Genomic DNA, 17,875 nt, shown 5'->3' with positions numbered 1-17,875 from the left:
GAGACATCCTCTCCCATTGCCACCCCCCCAATGTCCCTCTCTGCACCTACCTCTCTGGGCGCAACGGCAGAGCTGGGGACCGGGGGCTCTCCCCTGTAACAGGATGGCAGAACCCAGTCCAGAATCAGGTCTCCCCCGCAGGAGGAAGGGGCTGTGCCCTCCCCCATAGGGAGAGACAGCATGCGCCCCCCCACCAGAAAAAAAATCTCTCTCCTCTGCCCCTTTACATGGGAGGACAATGCTCTGTGCCCCCCGTTGATTTTTCTTCGCTGCACGTGACTCGTGAGAAAGGCGACGGCAGAAATGCCACGCAAGAAATATCACGTTCGATTCTCTCTCATCCACTCAGTTCCCGGGGCGGGACCAGGTGGGGCAGAACGCGGGCACCACACTCTCCAAACAAATCGGCAAGGCCCAGTTCAGAGAAGTGGCAAGAAGAAAAGAAAAGGACCAACACATTTTATTTGAAAGTGGCGGGGGGTGGGAGGGAACAAAACCCCAAACCAAAGAACACGGTGGGCTCCTTCTCCCTCTCATCCCATCCGTCCATTTCCCCGTCCAAAGTGCCCCGGATAGCTCATAACAGGCCCAGGATCTTTCATCCTACAGGTCCTGTCCATCCCAGTAATGCCCACTCCCTAGGTGGGCCCAGCATGGGTTATATAAAGGGCTTCCCTACCCAGAACCCTTCGTGGAGAAGGGAAGTCCCTCCCCTGCATCTAGGCTATTGACGGTTCATCTAGCCAATCAGCTCTTTCACCCGCTTGGTTTATAAGGCCTTCCCCTCCATCCCACCGCTCAGTTTCAAGGGGCAGAGATGCCAGTGGGAGGAGGCGGCTGGTCCCAGCGGCTCCCCTTCACCAAAGAACTCTTCCATCTCCAGCTGCAGGTCCCGCAGGTCTTGGATCTCCTGGGCGCTGGAGTCCAGTTGCCGGAGAAGCGCCAGGTCGGTCTCCTGCAGGCTGAGCTGGGACGGGGATGGGAGGAGAGGGAGGGAGTTATGGCTGGTGGCTTTCATGGGGCGGGGAGAGTTACCTATGAACCCTGGCCCAGGCCTGTCCTAACCGGGCTGCTGGCGTTGAAGGGAAAGGAAGGGGCTGTAATCACGAGGGGTTACTCCCCTCCGCGACCGGGAATTGGGCCGCTCCTGTCGAGCCAATCGCTAGCGGTGAAACCCGCCGGCAAAGCGGGCGCCTCCATCCCCCTCTAGTGGCAGGTCCGCAGAGAAGATAACGGCCTTCTACTGCCGCCAGTTACCCCCTTAGGAATCCGCCGCCGGGGCCCGCCCGCCAGCACCGAACCCCTCCTGAAAAACCAGTCTGAACTCACCAGCTCCTTCCGCACCCACGAGAGCCTGGCCTGGAGGCTGGAGCCCAGAGCGCTGTCCCTTTGGCTGCTTGTCCCACGCGTGTCTAGCGCCTGCTGGTGCTCCCCTGCCGCCGGAGGGCCGTGTGTGTGGGGGGTGCGGAGCGCTTTAGGCAGCGGGGGCAGTCCCTTGAAGAGAGACCCCTCTTCTTCCATCCAGCGGCTTTCGGCCATCGGGGTGCCAGAGGCTGGCCTGGGGTGTCTGGGAAATGGGGAAACCTCTGTTAGAGTCTCCCTGAAACAGGGTCATGCTCCAAAGGGCCCTATCGCAGATGTGGACTATGGCTGCCACCCCTGGCTTTTTGCACAGGGGGTTGCTCTCCCCTCCCAAGTTTTTCTCCTTTAATCCCTCCTGACCACCTCTTCCTTCCGGCCAAGGAGAATGGAGGTGGGTGGCACGCGTCTCTAGCACGTCTCACCCGAGCAGAGCCCTTGGGATGCTGCAGGGAGGGGGAAGAGACAGCGAAGGGCCCGAGTGGGGGGAGCGTGGCCGGGGCTAGAGGGGGAAGCCAGGAGTCGGTTGCGTTTGGTGGGGGATTGCAAAGGAGAAGGCTCTTGCGCCACTGATTGTGGGAAGGGAGGGAGGCGTCCTGCCGGGAGAGGGAGGAGGGGACGGAAGAACAAACCAGCGATTGAACACCGTTCTCCAGCACCGCCGGGGCAGTTGAAGGGACCCTCCTTACCGAGCGAGCGGGAGCGCTACCGAGCGGTTCTCGGGCTCCCCCGAGCCATCGGGAAAGCTGCAGCACCGATTCCCTTCCCCTCTGTCCCACGGAGCTGGGCCTCCGGCGCGGGGAGCGGCTCTAGGCACTGCCTGGCAAAGGGTAATAAACGCGCCAGGCTCCCAGGCATGCAGCGGAACGCGGGCTCAAAGTTCGCAGGTGAAGCAGCCCGTCCCCACGCCCTTTGGCACGCGGCCACCTGGCTTGCCCCTTCCAGCGACTCCCTCGATCACCCGGGCGGAAATTCCCAGGGGAAAGACCACACACCCTGGGCAGGAAACCCCATTGCCTGCTCCTGGGCCCCCCAACCTGTCTGAAGGGGGCACTGAGTCTGCGCACGTGCTTATAAGAGAGCGCAGGTGGGGCTGCTTCGACCGGCTTTGCTGGGGTTCGTGCAGGGGGTGGCTTGGATGCCCCCCGGCTCAGAGGAGCGAGACGCAGGCCCCTGCCCGCACATGGCACCGGCTGGGGAGCTGGACTCCAGGGGAAACAGAGGCGCGGTGGCCCCACGCTGTGCTGCGTGTCACCCACTGCACCCCACACGCCCTCCCCCCCGCGAGGCGGAGGGCCCAGCTGCGGGTTGGTGCCGGGGGGCTCCCCCCGTTTGAGAGCCGGGCAGCGGGGCCGTTACCCACCGGCCGGGTGCAGTTGGGCTGCGTGACAGTGGCACAGAGAGCGTCCCACAGGCAGGTGTGTGTGGGGGAAACTGAGGCACGGAGCGGGGAAGCGAGTGGCTCAGAGGCGCACAAGGAGTAAGAGCTGCAAATAGCGCCCAGGATCCCCCCCCCCCCCAGCCAGTGCAGGAACCCAGGAGTCCTGGCTCCCAGCCCCGCCCCCCCTGCAGCCACCGGACCCCCCGATCACTAAGGGGGCGGGGACAGGAGGGGCGAGGGGGCGGAGCTAAAGGAAGGGGCGGGGCTAAGCAGAGGGGGAAGGGTCACGTGGTCGATCCAAGATGGCGGCGCCCAGGGCGGTAGGTTGCTGGGGGGGGACGTCCGCTCGCCCCCCCCCCCCCCCCGCAGAGCGTCCGGGGGGGGGGGGGGCAGGTTCCCGCCCGCTGGTGACCCAGGGCCCCCCCCGTCCCCCTTGGGCCCCCCCGGGTCCTCTGCCCCCCTGGGGCCCCTGTAACGCCCCCCCACTGCCAGTGTCCTGCCCCCCCTGCCCCATAACCCCCCCCGGGTCCTCTGCCTCGTGGGGCCCCTGTAACGCCCCCCCACTGCCTGTGTCCCGGCCCCCCCCGCCCCATAACACCCCCCCGGGTCCTCTGCCCCCTGGGGCCCCTGTAATGCCCCCCCCACTGCCTGGATCCTGGGCCCCCTGCCCCATAACCCCCCCCTTCCCCCTGCTCCCTCCACCCCCATAACACCTCCCCTGCTCCCCCGCCTCATAACCCCCCCCAGGGTCCCCAGTGCCTGGGTCCCTGCTCTCCGGTGTCCCCACTGCTGCTCCCTGGGGCCCCCGTAATCTCTCTGATCCACAGTGCCCCCCCACGGCATGGGCCACCTGCCCTATAATGCCCCTGATTCACAGTGTGTTCCCCCCCCCCCCCATGACGCCCCACTGCTGCAGGTGGCACCTGGTCCCATAGCGCCCCCTGCTCACGTATCACCTGGGCGGGCTCCTCGGCGCGAACTGCCCCGGTCAGAGCGCGCCGCAAACCCTGTGCCAGCCGTGGCCGGCTCGGCGTCCGGGACCCTCCCGCTCTCACTGCCTCTGGCTCCACCGGGGGCTGGCACATCGGGGGGCTGGTTCCGCATTGCCTGGGGGGTGCATGCTGCGGGGGGCCCGAGCCTGCCTGGCTAAACGGAGCCGCCCGGTGGGATGCTGCCTCGCGCGTGTGACTGTGGGGTGCCGCGCGTGTGCGAGGCTGCTCAAAACCATCCGCAGAGATAGTGCCCCCTGCCTTGGGGTCAGGTGAGCAGCGAGAGGTCGTGGAGAAGGCCCCAGACGCTGGATCTGGGAAAGGCTGGTGGTCCCTGCGACCTCCAATACCAGCCCGAATGTCCAGATTTCACCGGTGCGATGCGGCAGTTTTCATTGCCAGAGCCAGGCCTCGGGAAGCAGATCCCAGCGCTGGCAGCCCGCCTGCGAGACCTTCTCCACGCCCGCCTGGGGTGACCCAGGTGCCAGGTTTATCCAACTGTTTGCTGAGTTGCGTCAGTTTCATGTCGGTTTCTAGTCAGTGTCACTGCAGGAGCTGTTGTTGCAGTGTTGTGTGGACTGGCCCGGGAGGGTCTCTGCAAACGCAAAGTTTGTTTAAAATTGCCTCCTTTGGAATTACTTATAAAAGTGGCTTTTTAGGAACCCCCCTCAATATTTTTGGGGCCAAATATCACCTTGACAGTTTCCCTTTGTAAACAGCGGCTGTTTCCAGCCCAGAGGGGGCTGCATTTCACTGGTGGGTGATGTGCGTCCACGGCGGCTGAGAACCGTTCTGGCGGCCTTTGCTAGGAAGGGGAGGCTCAGGGAGGAGGGTTTGAGGAATTGGATTTGAAATTCGAAATCCCTCCGGGGAAGAGGGAGCTGAGAGCGCCGGCCAGCAGATGTCACTAGATCTCTTCGGGACAAGCTTAGGAGCGACCGGAACGGGACCTGGCGCTGTTCATCGCTGGGTCAAAGAGTTGGATTCAGCCCTGGTTGGAAGTGACCTAAAGCTCCGATTTGGTGGTCTCCGGTTAAATTAGTTGTATGTGGAGACTGAACGCCTGGGCGAGCTGTCTCTCCGTGCAGGGATGGTAGCAAACAAACCTTGATGGTGCTGTGAAGGGCGCTTTAGCCTTGAGAGACCTCACCCTGTTCTTGTGACATTAACGTCCTCAGGTGAAGTGGATTCTTGGCTGAAATCTTTGCAGCCTGGTTAATTTTTGCAGTTACCTATAAAACCTTAACCCGGCAGGTGAAAATGGCAAAGAATAAAGGAAAGGCGTTCGGTATTTGAGAGCCACGCGGGAGTCTCAGGAGCGCTAACCTCAAGCGTTTAAAAAATCAGGAGGCGAGCCCCAAAGAGCGGGAGATTGGCTTAAGGATCAGGGCATTTCAAATCATGAGTTTGGAGTTCCTCTGATTAACCTGCTGGGTGGTTTTGAGCCTCTAGTCTAGAGTATGCTGAGGCCAGAGTTTTTCCTCTGCAGCCATGAGGGCTAGAACTGTGAGTGTTGGTGGTGGAGGGGGCTCTGATGGCCGATGGTGGGGGTGCAAGGCTGGTGACGGGGCGAAGATGCAGCGTGTGCGGCCGTCCGCTCCCCCTGCTGGTCTGTCAGCGCAGCCCCCGCTGTGTGCCGGCTCTCGGCTAGCAGGGCCCCCCTGGCTGCGCGCTGCGGTGGCTGGTGAGTGTGGGCAGGCACTAGGCAGTAGCCGGTTACGTGTTCCCTCTGCTGCCCACCCATGGGCCCTTTACGTGCTCCCCCTCTTGCTGTCCTCTCCCGGCTTCGCCCCCCAGCCCTGCTGCTCCTCCGTATCCCCCCCCAGCAGGTGCATCCTGCTACCAGCGCCAGGCGGAGAACCAGCCCCTGGTCGGAGCGCTTAGCTCACCAGCAGCCCGGCCGGCAGGTGCCTTCCTTCCCCCACCTCCTCTGGCTGGGCCGGTGCCCTGGGAAAGCCCAAGACCCTCTGGCCCGGGGCGCTGGCCAGGAAGAGCCAAACCCTGCGTGTGTCAAAGCCCCACACAGCGCTGGCACGGGGCAGCCTCTCCACGGGGCAGCTCAACGTTGGGGGGGGGGGGGAAGCGATTTCCAGCCTGTTCCTATCCCAACCCCACAGGCACACAGCAGCTCCCCCGGGCAGGGGCTTAGTCCCCCTCTCGCCCTGGGTCCTGCCCCTGGGGAGTGTGGGGCTGCTGCTGGCCACACTCTGGTGTGAACCCTGGCAGAAATCTGGGGAGAGGGATGTGAGACCCTAAGTTCCCCCCCACCCCCATGTGTTGCCTCAGGAAGACATGGTGCCAGGTACCAGGAGAGGCAGGTCCGTCCCGGGGGCCCAGCCAGAGGTGGAGGACGGAGAGTGTTGGGCAGGGAGGGTCCAGTCGGTTGGTGAGAGAGATGTACGGGAATGTGTGTGTGCGGCTGCACACGTAACCTCTCCCTGTGTGTGTGTGGGGGGGAAATGTTGTGGGAAAATTGGAAAGAGTCCAGCAGAGGGCAACAAAAATGATGAGGGGGCTGGAGCACATGACTTATGAGGAGAGGCTGAGGGAACTGGGATTGTTTAGTCGCAGAAGAGAAGAGTGAGGGGGGTTTGATAGCTGCTTTCAACTACCTGAAGGGGGGTTCCAAAGAGGATGGAGCTCGGCTGTTCTCAGTGGTGGCAGATGACAAAACAAGGAGCAATGGTCTCAAGTTGCAGTGGGGGAGGTCTCAGTTGGATATTAGGAAACACTATTTCACTAGGAGGGTGGTGAAGCACTGGAATGGGTTCCCGAGGGAGGTGGTGGAATCTCCTTCCTTAGAGGTTTTTAAGGCCCGGCTTGACAAAGCCCTGGCTGGGATGATTTAGTTGGGGTTGGTCCTGCTTTGAGCAGGGGATTGGACTAGATACCTCATGAGGTCCCTTCCGACCCTGATAGTCTATGATTCTCTGATTTTACCAGGTGTCCCGTGTTTAGCACAGGGAAATCTGCCCCCCCTCCCCCCCCCCCCCCGCCTTCAGCCCAATTTCCCAGCTGCCTGGGTTTACTGAAGCTCCCTGCTGGCCTTTTTTCCCCTCCTCCTCTTTTTGCTGATGACATTGCAAAACCAGACCCATTAGACCCTCCATTTGTGGCTCCAGCCCAGGAGATCCACGGTGGGGGCAGAGCCGCTCTGCTGTTGTGTGGTTGGGTGTTTCTCGGCAAGGGCCGGAACAAAGATCTCTTTGCGGTCAGCTCGGGCCAGCTGCTCTGATCCGTGGCTGCAGGAAGCGTCTCCAGCAGGAGAGTTGACGGTGTTTTGCTGTAGCAAGCGCTGCTTTCATTGCGTTCTCCTGTAGACAGATGCTTCCGGCTTTAAAACCCTGTCGACGTCCTTGCTGGTTCTGCAGCTGATGAATGAAGCTGTGAGGTGGATACGACTCCTTGTAGGGAAACTGAGACGCAGCCTGGGGAAGGGATTTGCTCAAGGTTTGGCAGCAGTTGGTGATCCGGCTGGGGATAGGACCCAGGTTTCTTGACCCCCAGACTCATTATTATCCTCATTATACACGGAGGAAACTGAGGCACGGAAAGGGCAAAGTGCGAGAGCTGGGAAAGAAACCCAGGAGTCCTGAATCCTAGTCCCCCCTGCTTTAACCACTAGGCCCCACTCCCCTTCCAGAGCCGGCATAGAACCCAGGAGTCCTGGCTCCCAGCCCCCCTGCTCTAACCACTAGACCCCGCTCCCCACCCAGAGCTGGGGAGAGAACCCAGGAGTCCTGGCTCCCAGCCTCCCTGCTCTAACCACTAGACCCTACTCCCCTCCCAGAGCTGGGGAGAGAACCCAGGAGTCCTGGCTCCCAGTCCCCCTGCTCTAACCACTAGACCCCACTCCCCTCCCAGAGCAGGGGTTAGAACCCAGGAGTCCTGGCTCCCAGCCCCCGCTGCTTTAACCGCTAGGCCCCACTCCCCTTCCAGAGCCGGGATAGAACCCAGGAGTCCTGGCTCCCAGCCCCCCCCGCTCTAACCACTAGACCCCACTCCCCTCCCAGAGCTGGGGAGAGAACCCAGGAGTCCTGGCTCCCAGCCCCCCTGCTATAATCACTAGACCTCACTCCCCCCCCAGAGCTGGGGAGAGAACCCAGGAGTCCTGGCTCCCAGCCCCCCCTGCTCTAACCACTAGACCCCACTCCACTCCCAGAGCCGGGGTTAGAACCCAGGTGTCCTGGCTCCCACTCCCCAGGTAAAGAACCTTGTAAATCAGAAGCAGGTATAAAGCCGTTCCCCCGGGCTGGGAATCCAGCTGTTTCGGCAGTGGCAGAGTTGTCTCCCGGTGTGACACTGTGAGCCGCCGTCCGAGGTGTGAAATCCAGTGCCAGTCAGTGCCGTGCGATCACACAGGACGTAGCCAGCAGACCGTCACTGTCTCCTGTGCGGCCGCCACCGGTCAGCGTGCTTTGCTGCACGCGTGAGGCTCCGACCCCTGGGAGCAGAGAGGCCGCATTTAACCTGGAACCAGCAGAGCCCTCCAGGAGGCGGGATGGGGAGGAATTGGGCTCTTCTGTTAGCAGAGGAGTCTCTTTGTATTCTGGTGTTTGCACTGACAGGCCCCAAGCTCCCGGCCTCAGAAATACGATTGACAACCTGGGAGTTCACATGATTAACCGTGTGTCTTGCAGCTCCAGCAATGCAGGGCCTTGGCCCGCCGTCCGTACGGCAGTGCCGCCTCCCCAGACCCTTCAAAGGGCGGCATCCTTCAGTACCTCTGCAACCGGTTCTATGACGTCGAATACCTCGTCGGCTGGAGCGAGACGCTTCGCTACAGAAACCTGCGAAGGAAGAACGCGTACGTACAGCCCGTGTCTCCGTGTTCCCAACCGAGAATGGGCCGGGGGGGTGGGAGGGGAGAGGCATGGCTAGAACTTGATCCAGCAACTGACTTCTTGGAAAAGAGAAACTTCTGAGCGTCTGATGATTGTAAATGGGACGGTTATGGAAGCCAAGAACTGCCAGGTACCTACGGGGGGACGTGCAGAACCAACCGCTCATGGGAGAGCTAGAGCGGAGCTAGGTGGGGAATTTTTTGGTATTTTTTTTGAGTGAAAAATGCCAATTTTTTTATTTTTTAACCGAAGCTGTTCATGGGAAAGGGTCAGTTTTGATGAATTTCCTAGCAGGACAAAAATGCTGGAAAAACCTTTTGAATTGGCAAGTTTCATTTTTTTCGTTTGGAAGCAACTTTTTGGTCTAGAAACGTAACTTAATTGATACTAAAAGAAAAGTAAAAAGGTCAAAATTGAAGCAAAATGTCTCTGACGTAAGAGAACGTTTCCACCGAGCCAAACCGCATGTTTCTGTTCGGTTTGTCTGCTCGCGAAAGTGTTGGAGATTTTGCCCTTTTGTCTCGATTCTGTATGAGAAACGTTTTCCAGATCTCAAAAATTCTCCCAGGGCCTGAAAACCATCCCTGCCCGGCCCTATTGTAAAGAAGACTACGTAGCCCTTCTGTGGCACTTCTCAGGAGCGCTCCGAACTCAAAGGCGCAGCTGTTATGACTGGGTCGTGGGCAGTCTGACCTAGTAGTCGGCGCCAGCGTCTGAAGTCACAAGTTGGGAAGCAGGGTCAGGAGACCAGAGGGGCAGGGCAGGAGACAAACTGGAGGTCGGGAACTACAAGCCAGGCACCAGGAGCTGAGCTGGGTCGGGATGCCAGGCAAGGGGAGGGTTGGAACGTGGCTGCATCTGTGAACCTTGTGGGCCCAGGTTCGAGACCTGGTGCAGGGGACTTGCATCTGAGCTGCAGAGCCGTTTGCAGCTGGCTTGGCCTGCACCCAAGGTTAGAAGCTGTTACCAGCGGATGGCGCGGTCAGTGGGTTTTCTGGGTCTCTGTCCGGTTCTAGCGGCTCACGAGTCATTAAGTCTCCAGGTTGCTCTGGTCCTGGCAGAGTGTGGGAGAGAAGCTGGCCTGGCTGTTGGGACTTCGTTCTCCAGTGGTTTTTAACTTTGGGATGGTTGTTTGAGTCCAAACCCTATTGTTTGTTGTTACTGTAGCACTGGGAGCCCCCGTCGTGGATCAGGGCCCCGCTGTGCCAGGCGCTGCACGAACGCAGAGCAAAAAAACCTGTTCATGCTCCTCTTATCCATTTACACGTTCTGGACCTGCACGGGTTAAAACCAACGGGCTCCGTGTGCATATTTCTGGGCAAAATTTCTAGTCGAGCGTAACCTCTTTGGAGCAGGGGCTGCATGTGTACAGCTCCAAGCACGCCAGGGGCCTGCTCCGGGTCAGAGGTTAAATAATAATAATAGTCCTTGAAAAGCACCATTTTCGTGTTGAAAAATGTTGTGATCCTTTCTTCCCTCCCCTCCCCCATTTTGCCAGGTACTGCGGTTACATCAAGGGCATCTACGGAGACAACGCTGCCGCCGCCTACTTCGTCCTGTCCCACAGAGGAAGAGTGAGGTATTGACGCTCTCAGCCAAGCCTCGGGGATGTGGGTCTGGCCTGGGAATCTCCTTGGCAAAGTCCCGGTTCTTCAGTTCTCCTACTGCTGGTGTTTCTCCTTCCAGGTTTCAAGGCCAGGAGACCTGGTTGTGTGTGGACCGGCGCGGGAATTTCAGCTACGATTTCGTAGAGCTCCAAGACGTGCCTGTGGTGGCCATCGACCTCGCGGGCTCTGTGTTGAACTACAACGGGCTGGATAACCTAGGTGAGAAATCGATGGACTTCCGCAGAGGGCATTTGTCTGGGGGATCTTTGGCGCAGCTGAGGGCGCTCTGAAGCGCAGAAATGCTAGGGCTCAGAGAGTGGCTTTTCTTGTGGAGGAGGCAGTGCGGGCTAGTGGATAGAGCCCCCGACTGGGACTCAGGAGACCTGGGTTCTGTTCCCAGCTCTGCTGCTGTGTTGGTGCCTCCATTTCCCCATCTGTAAAATGGGAATCGTGATCCCGACCTCCTTTGTAAAGAGCTTTGAGATCAAAGGATGAAGCCGGGGGTGATAAGTTTTGCTGATTTCCCTCATCCCAGAGCTCTTGAATGTCCCCAGGACACCTCCGTGGAGTGAGCGCTTCTCAGGCCACAAACAGTTAACCTGTGGAACTCACTGCTGCAGGATATCCTTGGAAGAACTAGATTAGTACATTTGAGAAAAGATTAGACATTTACTGTAACAGCAGCGGAAATGCTTCTCTCCTCTGAGAATCCCAGGGTGCTATCATTATTCATTTATACGACAGTAGTGCCTAGGCACCTGCGCCAGGGCCCAGGTCCCCATGGTGCTAGACGCTGTACAAACACACAGGCGATCTCTGCCCCATAGAGCATATGGTCTAATTTGTAGACCGTATTGGGAGGAGTGGATTGCTAGTTGGAGGCAGAGACTGTCCGTCCCTTCTTGTCTTTAAGGCTGGTACTGAAAGGTTCAGACAGCGGCCGTGTGTCAGGGAAGTGACAGGCCAGGCCATTTTCATACTAACTAATCCCAGGGTGCCGTACTGATGCTGGATGATTCGGGGACGTACCAATCTATTTATCTGCTGATGTGATTCCCAGCCTGGCGCTGGGGCCACAAGGGCTAATGCTGTCGTGGGCTGCATAAACCGGGGAATCTCCCGTCGGAGCAGAGCGGTTATTTTCCCCGTGTCTGGCCCTGGCGTGACCACTGCTGGGACCCAGCGTCCCCTTCTGGTGCCCACCAGTCAGGAAGGAGGTTGATCAATGGGAGAGGGGTCCCCAAAGAGGCCAAGAGAACGATCGAAGGGTTAGAAAACCTGCCTTGGAGTGACAGACTCTCTGATCTCGGCCTATTGAGCTTAACAAAGAGAAGGTTCAGAGGTGTTGCCGTTAGCCTGTAAGTATCTATACGGGAAGCGGCGATTTCATAACGAGCTCTTCAATCTCGCTGAGGAAGGTGGGACACGGCCCGTGGTTGGACGTTGAAACCAGATGAATTCAGCCTGGAACGGAGGTGTGGATTTGTCACAGGGAGGGTAATTTACTAGAGCAGTTTCCCAAGTGGGGGTGTTGGATTCTCCAGCCCTGCTCATTTTGAAGTCCAGGTGGTGTGTGTGTTTAAAGGCTCTGCCGTTTTCTGGCCCGTGGCACGCGGAAGGTCAGACCAGCTGATCACACGCTCTCTTACAATCTAGTCATCCGTTTCAGCATCACCATTTTTGAGCTGTTGAAATCCACTTTGGCCTTTGCCTTCATGCTTCCTGTGCCTTTTAATATTTTATCCCGTGCCCTGGCTGGGAGCCCGTCCGAGGCAGTAATGTAGCGGGCTCCTCTCTGGGCTCACAATGGAGACATCGCGTTCTTAATGGACAAGGGGAAGCCAAGGAAGGTGGAGGTTGAGGATCTGGGTAAACTCTGGTGCTGAGGGTTTCTTAGGCTGAGAAATCGTCTTCCACGGGAAGTGGCTGTAACCTGCCTGCCGGAGTCGCTGGCCAGAACCCCAGAGAGCAAAGAAGGGTGAGGTGGGGAGAAAAGCCCTTTTCTCTTCTCTGATTTCCGGGAGGTCACTGCTGTGTCTGGCTTAGCATTCTCCTGCTCTTACAACTTGGGTGCTGTCGTTGTAGTAGCTCCGCAAAGACCCATTTCACAGGCCAGCGATCCCTGTCCTGACTCATTTGTCTAAGAACCCGATTCCCCCGGTGTTTGCCTTGTACCCGTCTTTTCCGCGAGTGGCCGGGGCCACGATCCCGCGGCTGGTGCGTGTTGGTCCCGGCGTCTGCCGTGGTGGATCCAAAGGCAGGCCTGGAGCCATGGTGTGCGGCTGGGTGGCCCGTTGCCTGGTGCTTGGACTAGCTTTAGTAAATTGCAGGTGCTTTTGCCTTCCGGGCAGTTCCCGGTGGCTGTGTTGAAGGGGTGTGTACCTCGCTGTGAGAGCCTTCGTAACGCACGGCTGGAGGGAGGGCGTGTCCATTTCCTGGCAATCGGAAGCAGCTGCTATCTCAGGCAATGATTTGATTAACCTAATCCATCCGTCTGCATTAGTCTGAAATAATCAGATGTGTCCAAAGACACAAAGCTGCCATCTGTGGAGACCAGGTCTCAGGTTACACAGAGATCCGGTGTTTAGCGGTCACTTTGGGACTGATCTTGTTGAGGACTCATTATTGCCAGCGAGTCTGGCAAGGTTTGGTGATGTCCTTAAAGCCCCAGCGCCTGGAGTCCTGTGAGTACATGAGCCCCTCAGGGTGTGTCCACACTGCAAAGGAGAACCCGTGGTGCTGAATCTCAGAGCCTGGGTCAACTGACTTGGGCTCATGCTGAGGGGTTAAAAACAGCACAGCAAACCTGGAAAGCGTGCTGCAGATCTGGGCTCCCGGCAGCGTGTCAGGTATTAAGCCAGACTGCCCTCTTCTTTAAGACCGAGAATATCTTATTGCCCTTCTATAAATCCATGGTACGCCCACATCTTGAATACTGCGTACCGATGAGGTCTCCTCATCTCAAAAAAGGTATACTGGCATTAGTTGCCCTTCTCTGAACCTTTTCTAAAATGATTAGGGGTTTGGAACGGGTCCCATAGGAGGAGAGATTAAAGAGGCTAGGACTTTTCAGCCTGGAAAAGAGGAGACTAAGGGGGATATGATAGAGGTATATAAAATCATGAGTGGTGTGGAGAAAGTAGATAAGGAAAAGTTATTTACTTATTCCCATAATACAAGAACTAGGGGCCACCAAATGAAATTAATGGACAGCAGGTTTAAAACAAATAAAAGGAAGTTCTTCACACAGCGCACAGTCAACTTGTGGAACTCCTTGCCTGAGGAGGTTGTGAAGGCTAAGACTATAACAGGGTTTAAAAGAGAACTGGATAAATTCATGGAGGTTAAGTCCATTAATGGCTATTAGCCAGGATGGGTAAGGAATGGTGTCCCTAGCCTCTGTTTGTCAGAGGGTGGAGATGGATGGCAGGAGAGTGATCACTTGATCATTACCTGTTAGGTTCACTCCCTCTGGGGCACCTGGCATTGGCCACTGTCAGAAGACAGGATACTGGGCTAGATGGACCTTTGGTCTGACCCAGTACGGCCGTTCTTATGAGGTTTGCCCCCTTGCCCATCCGGTACTGGGACAAAACCGGATGTGGTTTTGGCCAGCATTGGCCGGGGGACTTGGAGTTTAAAACATCCAGAAGGCAGGGCTATGGTGCCTGTTATGGATGCAGGGCAGAATGGCCGCGGGCCACAGCTAGGACCTCTCCTGGTTGCAATGGTGCTAAGCCACCTGGTAACCAGCAGTTTGTGCCAGTGGCTCTTCGTTTCCCCGTCCTGGTCTCCCGTCTCGCGTTAGAAGAGCTGGTTCCCCTTGTAAGGGACGCACAGCATGCTGGGCCGAAATCAGCCCTGCGGGGACTTGCCAAGACTTGAACTGGGGAGGAGTTTGACTTTTCATCAGTTTCTCGGCCGCTAGACAAAGAGGAGGCAGGAGGAGGCCGCCCCTCTTCCTTCAGCTGACGCAGCCCCCTAATTTCCGGGGGTTGGTCTCTGATTAGTGGAGCCAGGTTTGGGTTGGTCTCTGGCTGCGGGGGGGGGGAGGGGTGGATTTTCTCCACCCCTTGGCTCGTTTCTGGTTCTCGCCCACGGCCGCCGGGCCTGATTCTGTCACTTCGTGTAGTCGCAGGGGGCAGCATTTCACCCCGCTGTGTGCTGGGGAATTCGGTGCATCACTTGCACCGTCTCTGAGCGTCCCTCAGCTGAGCTCAGGAATAGGCCGTTGGCTCGTCTCCTGGTCTCTACATCACCGGGGGTCGTGGCGGCTGCGCGGTTCTGCGTGTCTCACGGGACTCGGGTTTCATTTGATCAGTTTGATGGAGAAGGTCGATTGTTATTTTTAAGCATTTTTAATTTTTTTTACTGGATGTGAATGTTTACTGTTGTGGGAAACTCTGGGGGGGTCAGACAAAGCGGGGATCAGACGATGGTTACTTAATGGCAGGAAATGCTGAGATGGAAGTTAAAGCTTTAGAACCGTTAAATCACACGTTGGCAGCATCACGTGTCAAAACGGACGAAGTAACTCGCTGTCAATCGAACGCTCGAGCAGCGTTTTTCGCACTTTGCCGAGCTCTGCGTGTTGATCATCGCATCTGGTGAAATCGACCTGTGCTGATCGAAACCGAGTTCTTCCAACGCTCGAGAGAACCCAGTGCCCCGGCTTACGTCTCTCGGTGCCTCTCCTAAAAACGAGGGTTTGGTATATATTGCCCTGGAACTTGTATTTCACCCACCAGCCTCTGACCGGAGTTGCGGGAGGAGAGAGAAGGAATCGGGGCTTTCCTTGTGGATGTTGAATATCTGGCCACGTTGTAGTTCGCAGAGATTACTTTTCAGGTTGCTGGTAGCAGCCAAACGGATCTTTGAGGCCTGTGTTGCATCAAGTTACGATTCCCCACCTCCTCCACCACCCTTGGCCGGCATTTCTTCGCCTGGGCGCATAGTGGGCTCAGAGATACCAAGGCCAGAAGGGAGCATCTAGTCTGACCTCCTGTTGCAGGCCACAGACCCTCACCCACTCTGGCTGAGGAAGGGAAAACCTGCCAGGGTCTCTGCCGAGCCGACCTGGTGGTGGTGGTGGAGGATTCCTTCCTGACCCCAAATCTGGCGATCAGTTAGACCTGGAGCATGTGGGTGAGACCCGCCAGCCAGACACCTGGGGAAGAATTAGCTCACAGCCCTCCCTGTCTAGTGCCCCGTCTCCGGCCGTTGGACCTATTCGCTGCTAGGCCCTGGAGTGCACGTTCAGGCGACAGACAAAAGGGGCGGGTTTCCAGAGCGGCTGAGCGCCTGCCGTTGCTGGGGCGCGGGCGCCGGGCGAGAGGTAGGTTGGGAAGCGCCACCTCCTGTGGGAGGAGGCAAAATTCAAGTTCCGGGGGTCACCTTGGAAGAACTCACTAAGGGCGGGTAACGAGATTGGGGCTGGGGGGGGGGGAGCTGGCCGGCTGCCACCAGGCTTGGGGTCCCCGGCTCCATCCTCCTTTCCCTTTCCGCACCTGCAGTGAAGCTGACGGCGCTGAAATCCCTGGACCTGAGCCGCTGCCCCCACGTTGACGACTGGACCCTAACCCGGCTGCAGGTCTTCAAGGACAGCCTGGAGGAGCTCTCGCTGGCTGGGTGCCCCCAGGTCACGGAGCGGGGGCTGGCTTGTCTCCACCTACTCGAGTGAGTGGTCAGAGCGTGGGGTGGGGAATCGGGGCACCTGGGTTCGGAGGCTGGCTTTAGGATGGAGGGGAGGGCTAGGGGTTAGAGCAGGGACGCCCGGGTTCTACCCTCAGCTCTAGGAAGGGAGTGGGGTCTAGTGGTTAGAGCAGGGGAGAGTCAGAACTCCTGGGCGCTATCCCTCACTTTCACTATCGCTCTGTGCCTCAGTTTCTCTCTCTGGGAGGGAGGGCGTTGTGGTGGAGCTGTGCGGCCCGGCTAATTAGCCATAAAGGGTTTTGAGCTGCTCGGGTGAGTGCGCTGGGGAAGAGCCCGGGAGCGTGATGGTTATTCCTGCCCCGCCCCTGGACACTCTCTTCCCTTGCGTCGAGCATCCGTTGAGGGGAGGACGTGGGCTTATGGGCCAGCGGCGCTTGGCGAGAGGATGGGGGCGGCGGGGGCTGGGTGGGTCTCGAGCTGAGTCAGTCTGTCGCACAGAGGAGCTGGGATATTAGGAGCAGCGTTGCTCTGTTTCGTTCTTACCCCTTCTCCCCGTCACCCTCCCCAGGAACCTACGGCGCCTCGACCTCTCGCACCTGCCCTCAGTGCCCACCCCAGGGCTGATCCGGATCTTGGTGGAGGAGATGCTGCCCCGGTGCGAGGTGGTGGGGCTGGCCCCGGCTGCTGGTGCCCAGACGAGCAGGGACGGAAGGGAGGAGCCCGGCGTCCCCAGCGGGGACAGGAGAGCTGGGGAGATCCCTGCCTGATGCCTGGGTGCCCTGACACTGATCGACGAGGGCGGGAAGAGATGGCCGCAAGCCGCGCTCCCCTCAGCACTCTCCGATCACGGACCGCGAAGGACCCCAGCGTCGCCGTAGACTTGTGGGTGTGGCTGGGCGGTCCGTGCCCCCCCCCGCTTTGGTCTCCCGTAGGACAGGGCTTGCAATCGGCAGAACCGCGCTGTGGTCATTAAAGGCCTCTCCCTGCGCTGCTCTCGCGTCCTTGTTTGCGGGGAGAGGCCCGAGTGGCAGGAGAACTTGGGGATACCGGGATGGAAGCGGCCGGGAGGCTGGGGGCCTTTGCAGCTCAGCGGGCGAACCCCCCGGCTGGGGTGGTTTGGTTTGGGCGGCGTCGGGGCCGGCCGGGAGCCTGGAACGGCTCGAAGGGACCTGGGAGAAGGGAAGATTTTTTTGCTTTGGGCCGAGAAAGTTCTCGGAGCACAACCGTGCGGCATTTATTGCACCCGGCGCGCTGGGGGGGAGAGGTACTTTGGAGCCTCCCGGCGCGCTGGACGGGCCCCGAAGAAGAGCTCAGTGTTCGCTCCAACGCGGGTCCAACACCAGCTCTGATTTCCCCTCCCTGTCCCTCCAGCCAGGGCTCCGATCCCTGGTGCCCGTCGCCCGGCATGGTGCCGCCGGCAGGACGGCGCCTGGGGAGAAGTGTCTCTCGCCTGCCCCTGCCAGGTGGCCGGGCCGCGCGCCAGCCGCAGCGGGTGACGAATGATCTGTCCACGTGTCTCTGCCCCCGAGGGAGCCCATTAGCTGCTGGAAAGCTTCTGTTCCCTGTTAGCTTTTGTCTCGGGCATCAGCTGCCCAAGGGAGCTGCCTGCTGGGTGCCTGGCGCCTGCGTGCCGAGCCTGGCGCAGGCTTGGGGGTGGGTTCTGAAAGCCCTTGGGCGTTTTTGCAGCTGGTGGTTTGGGGTTTGAGTGGAGGAGCCTGGAGCGCGTCCAGCAGCTCGCGCCCGGGGGAAAGGGGCTGGCACGGTCCTGCCGCTCGGTCTGTGGCGGTGGCTGGGGGCACCCGACCCCAGAGTCTCTGAGCCTCACCACAGCCCCCTCGTGAGCACCCTGGGCCCAGCAAGGAGTGATTTGTTGAGTCCGTTCTCAAGCTGGGGAGAGAACCCAGGAGTCCTGGCTTCCAGCCTCCCCTGCTCTAACCACTAGACCCCACTCCCCTCCCAGAGCTGGGGATGGAACCCAGGAGTCCTGGCTCCCAGCCCCCTCCCCCCCCACCAGCCAAGGCAGAACTAGACACCGCTGGCTCC

The 17,875-nt window shown here is 59.0% G+C and overlaps 1 protein-coding gene across 1 annotated transcript; it reads left to right on the top strand.

Annotated features, from left to right (window-relative positions):
* Positions 1 to 2,924: 2,924 nt before the first annotated feature.
* Positions 2,925 to 16,819, top strand: DMAC2 (distal membrane arm assembly component 2). The gene is made up of 6 exons (XM_065571593.1): positions 2,925 to 3,060; positions 8,370 to 8,536; positions 10,072 to 10,152; positions 10,260 to 10,399; positions 15,694 to 15,856; positions 16,401 to 16,819. Exons 1-6 carry the CDS (start codon positions 3,043 to 3,045, stop codon positions 16,597 to 16,599), a joined length of 768 nt encoding a protein of 255 aa, XP_065427665.1. The 5' UTR covers positions 2,925 to 3,042; the 3' UTR covers positions 16,600 to 16,819.
* Positions 16,820 to 17,875: the final 1,056 nt, after the last annotated feature.

This window comes from Chrysemys picta, chromosome 17, assembly GCF_011386835.1.
Source record: "Chrysemys picta bellii isolate R12L10 chromosome 17, ASM1138683v2, whole genome shotgun sequence".
In the NCBI taxonomy this organism is placed as follows: domain Eukaryota; kingdom Metazoa; phylum Chordata; order Testudines; family Emydidae; genus Chrysemys; species Chrysemys picta.
This window is presented reverse-complemented; position numbering and strand designations above follow the sequence as displayed.

Coding starts and splice junctions, on each gene's coding strand:
- DMAC2 (XM_065571593.1), top strand. Junction 8,537..10,071: donor AACCTGCGAAGGAAGAACGC/GTACGTACAGCC, acceptor CCATTTTGCCAG/GTACTGCGGTTACATCAAGG. Junction 15,857..16,400: donor GCTTGTCTCCACCTACTCGA/GTGAGTGGTCAG, acceptor CACCCTCCCCAG/GAACCTACGGCGCCTCGACC.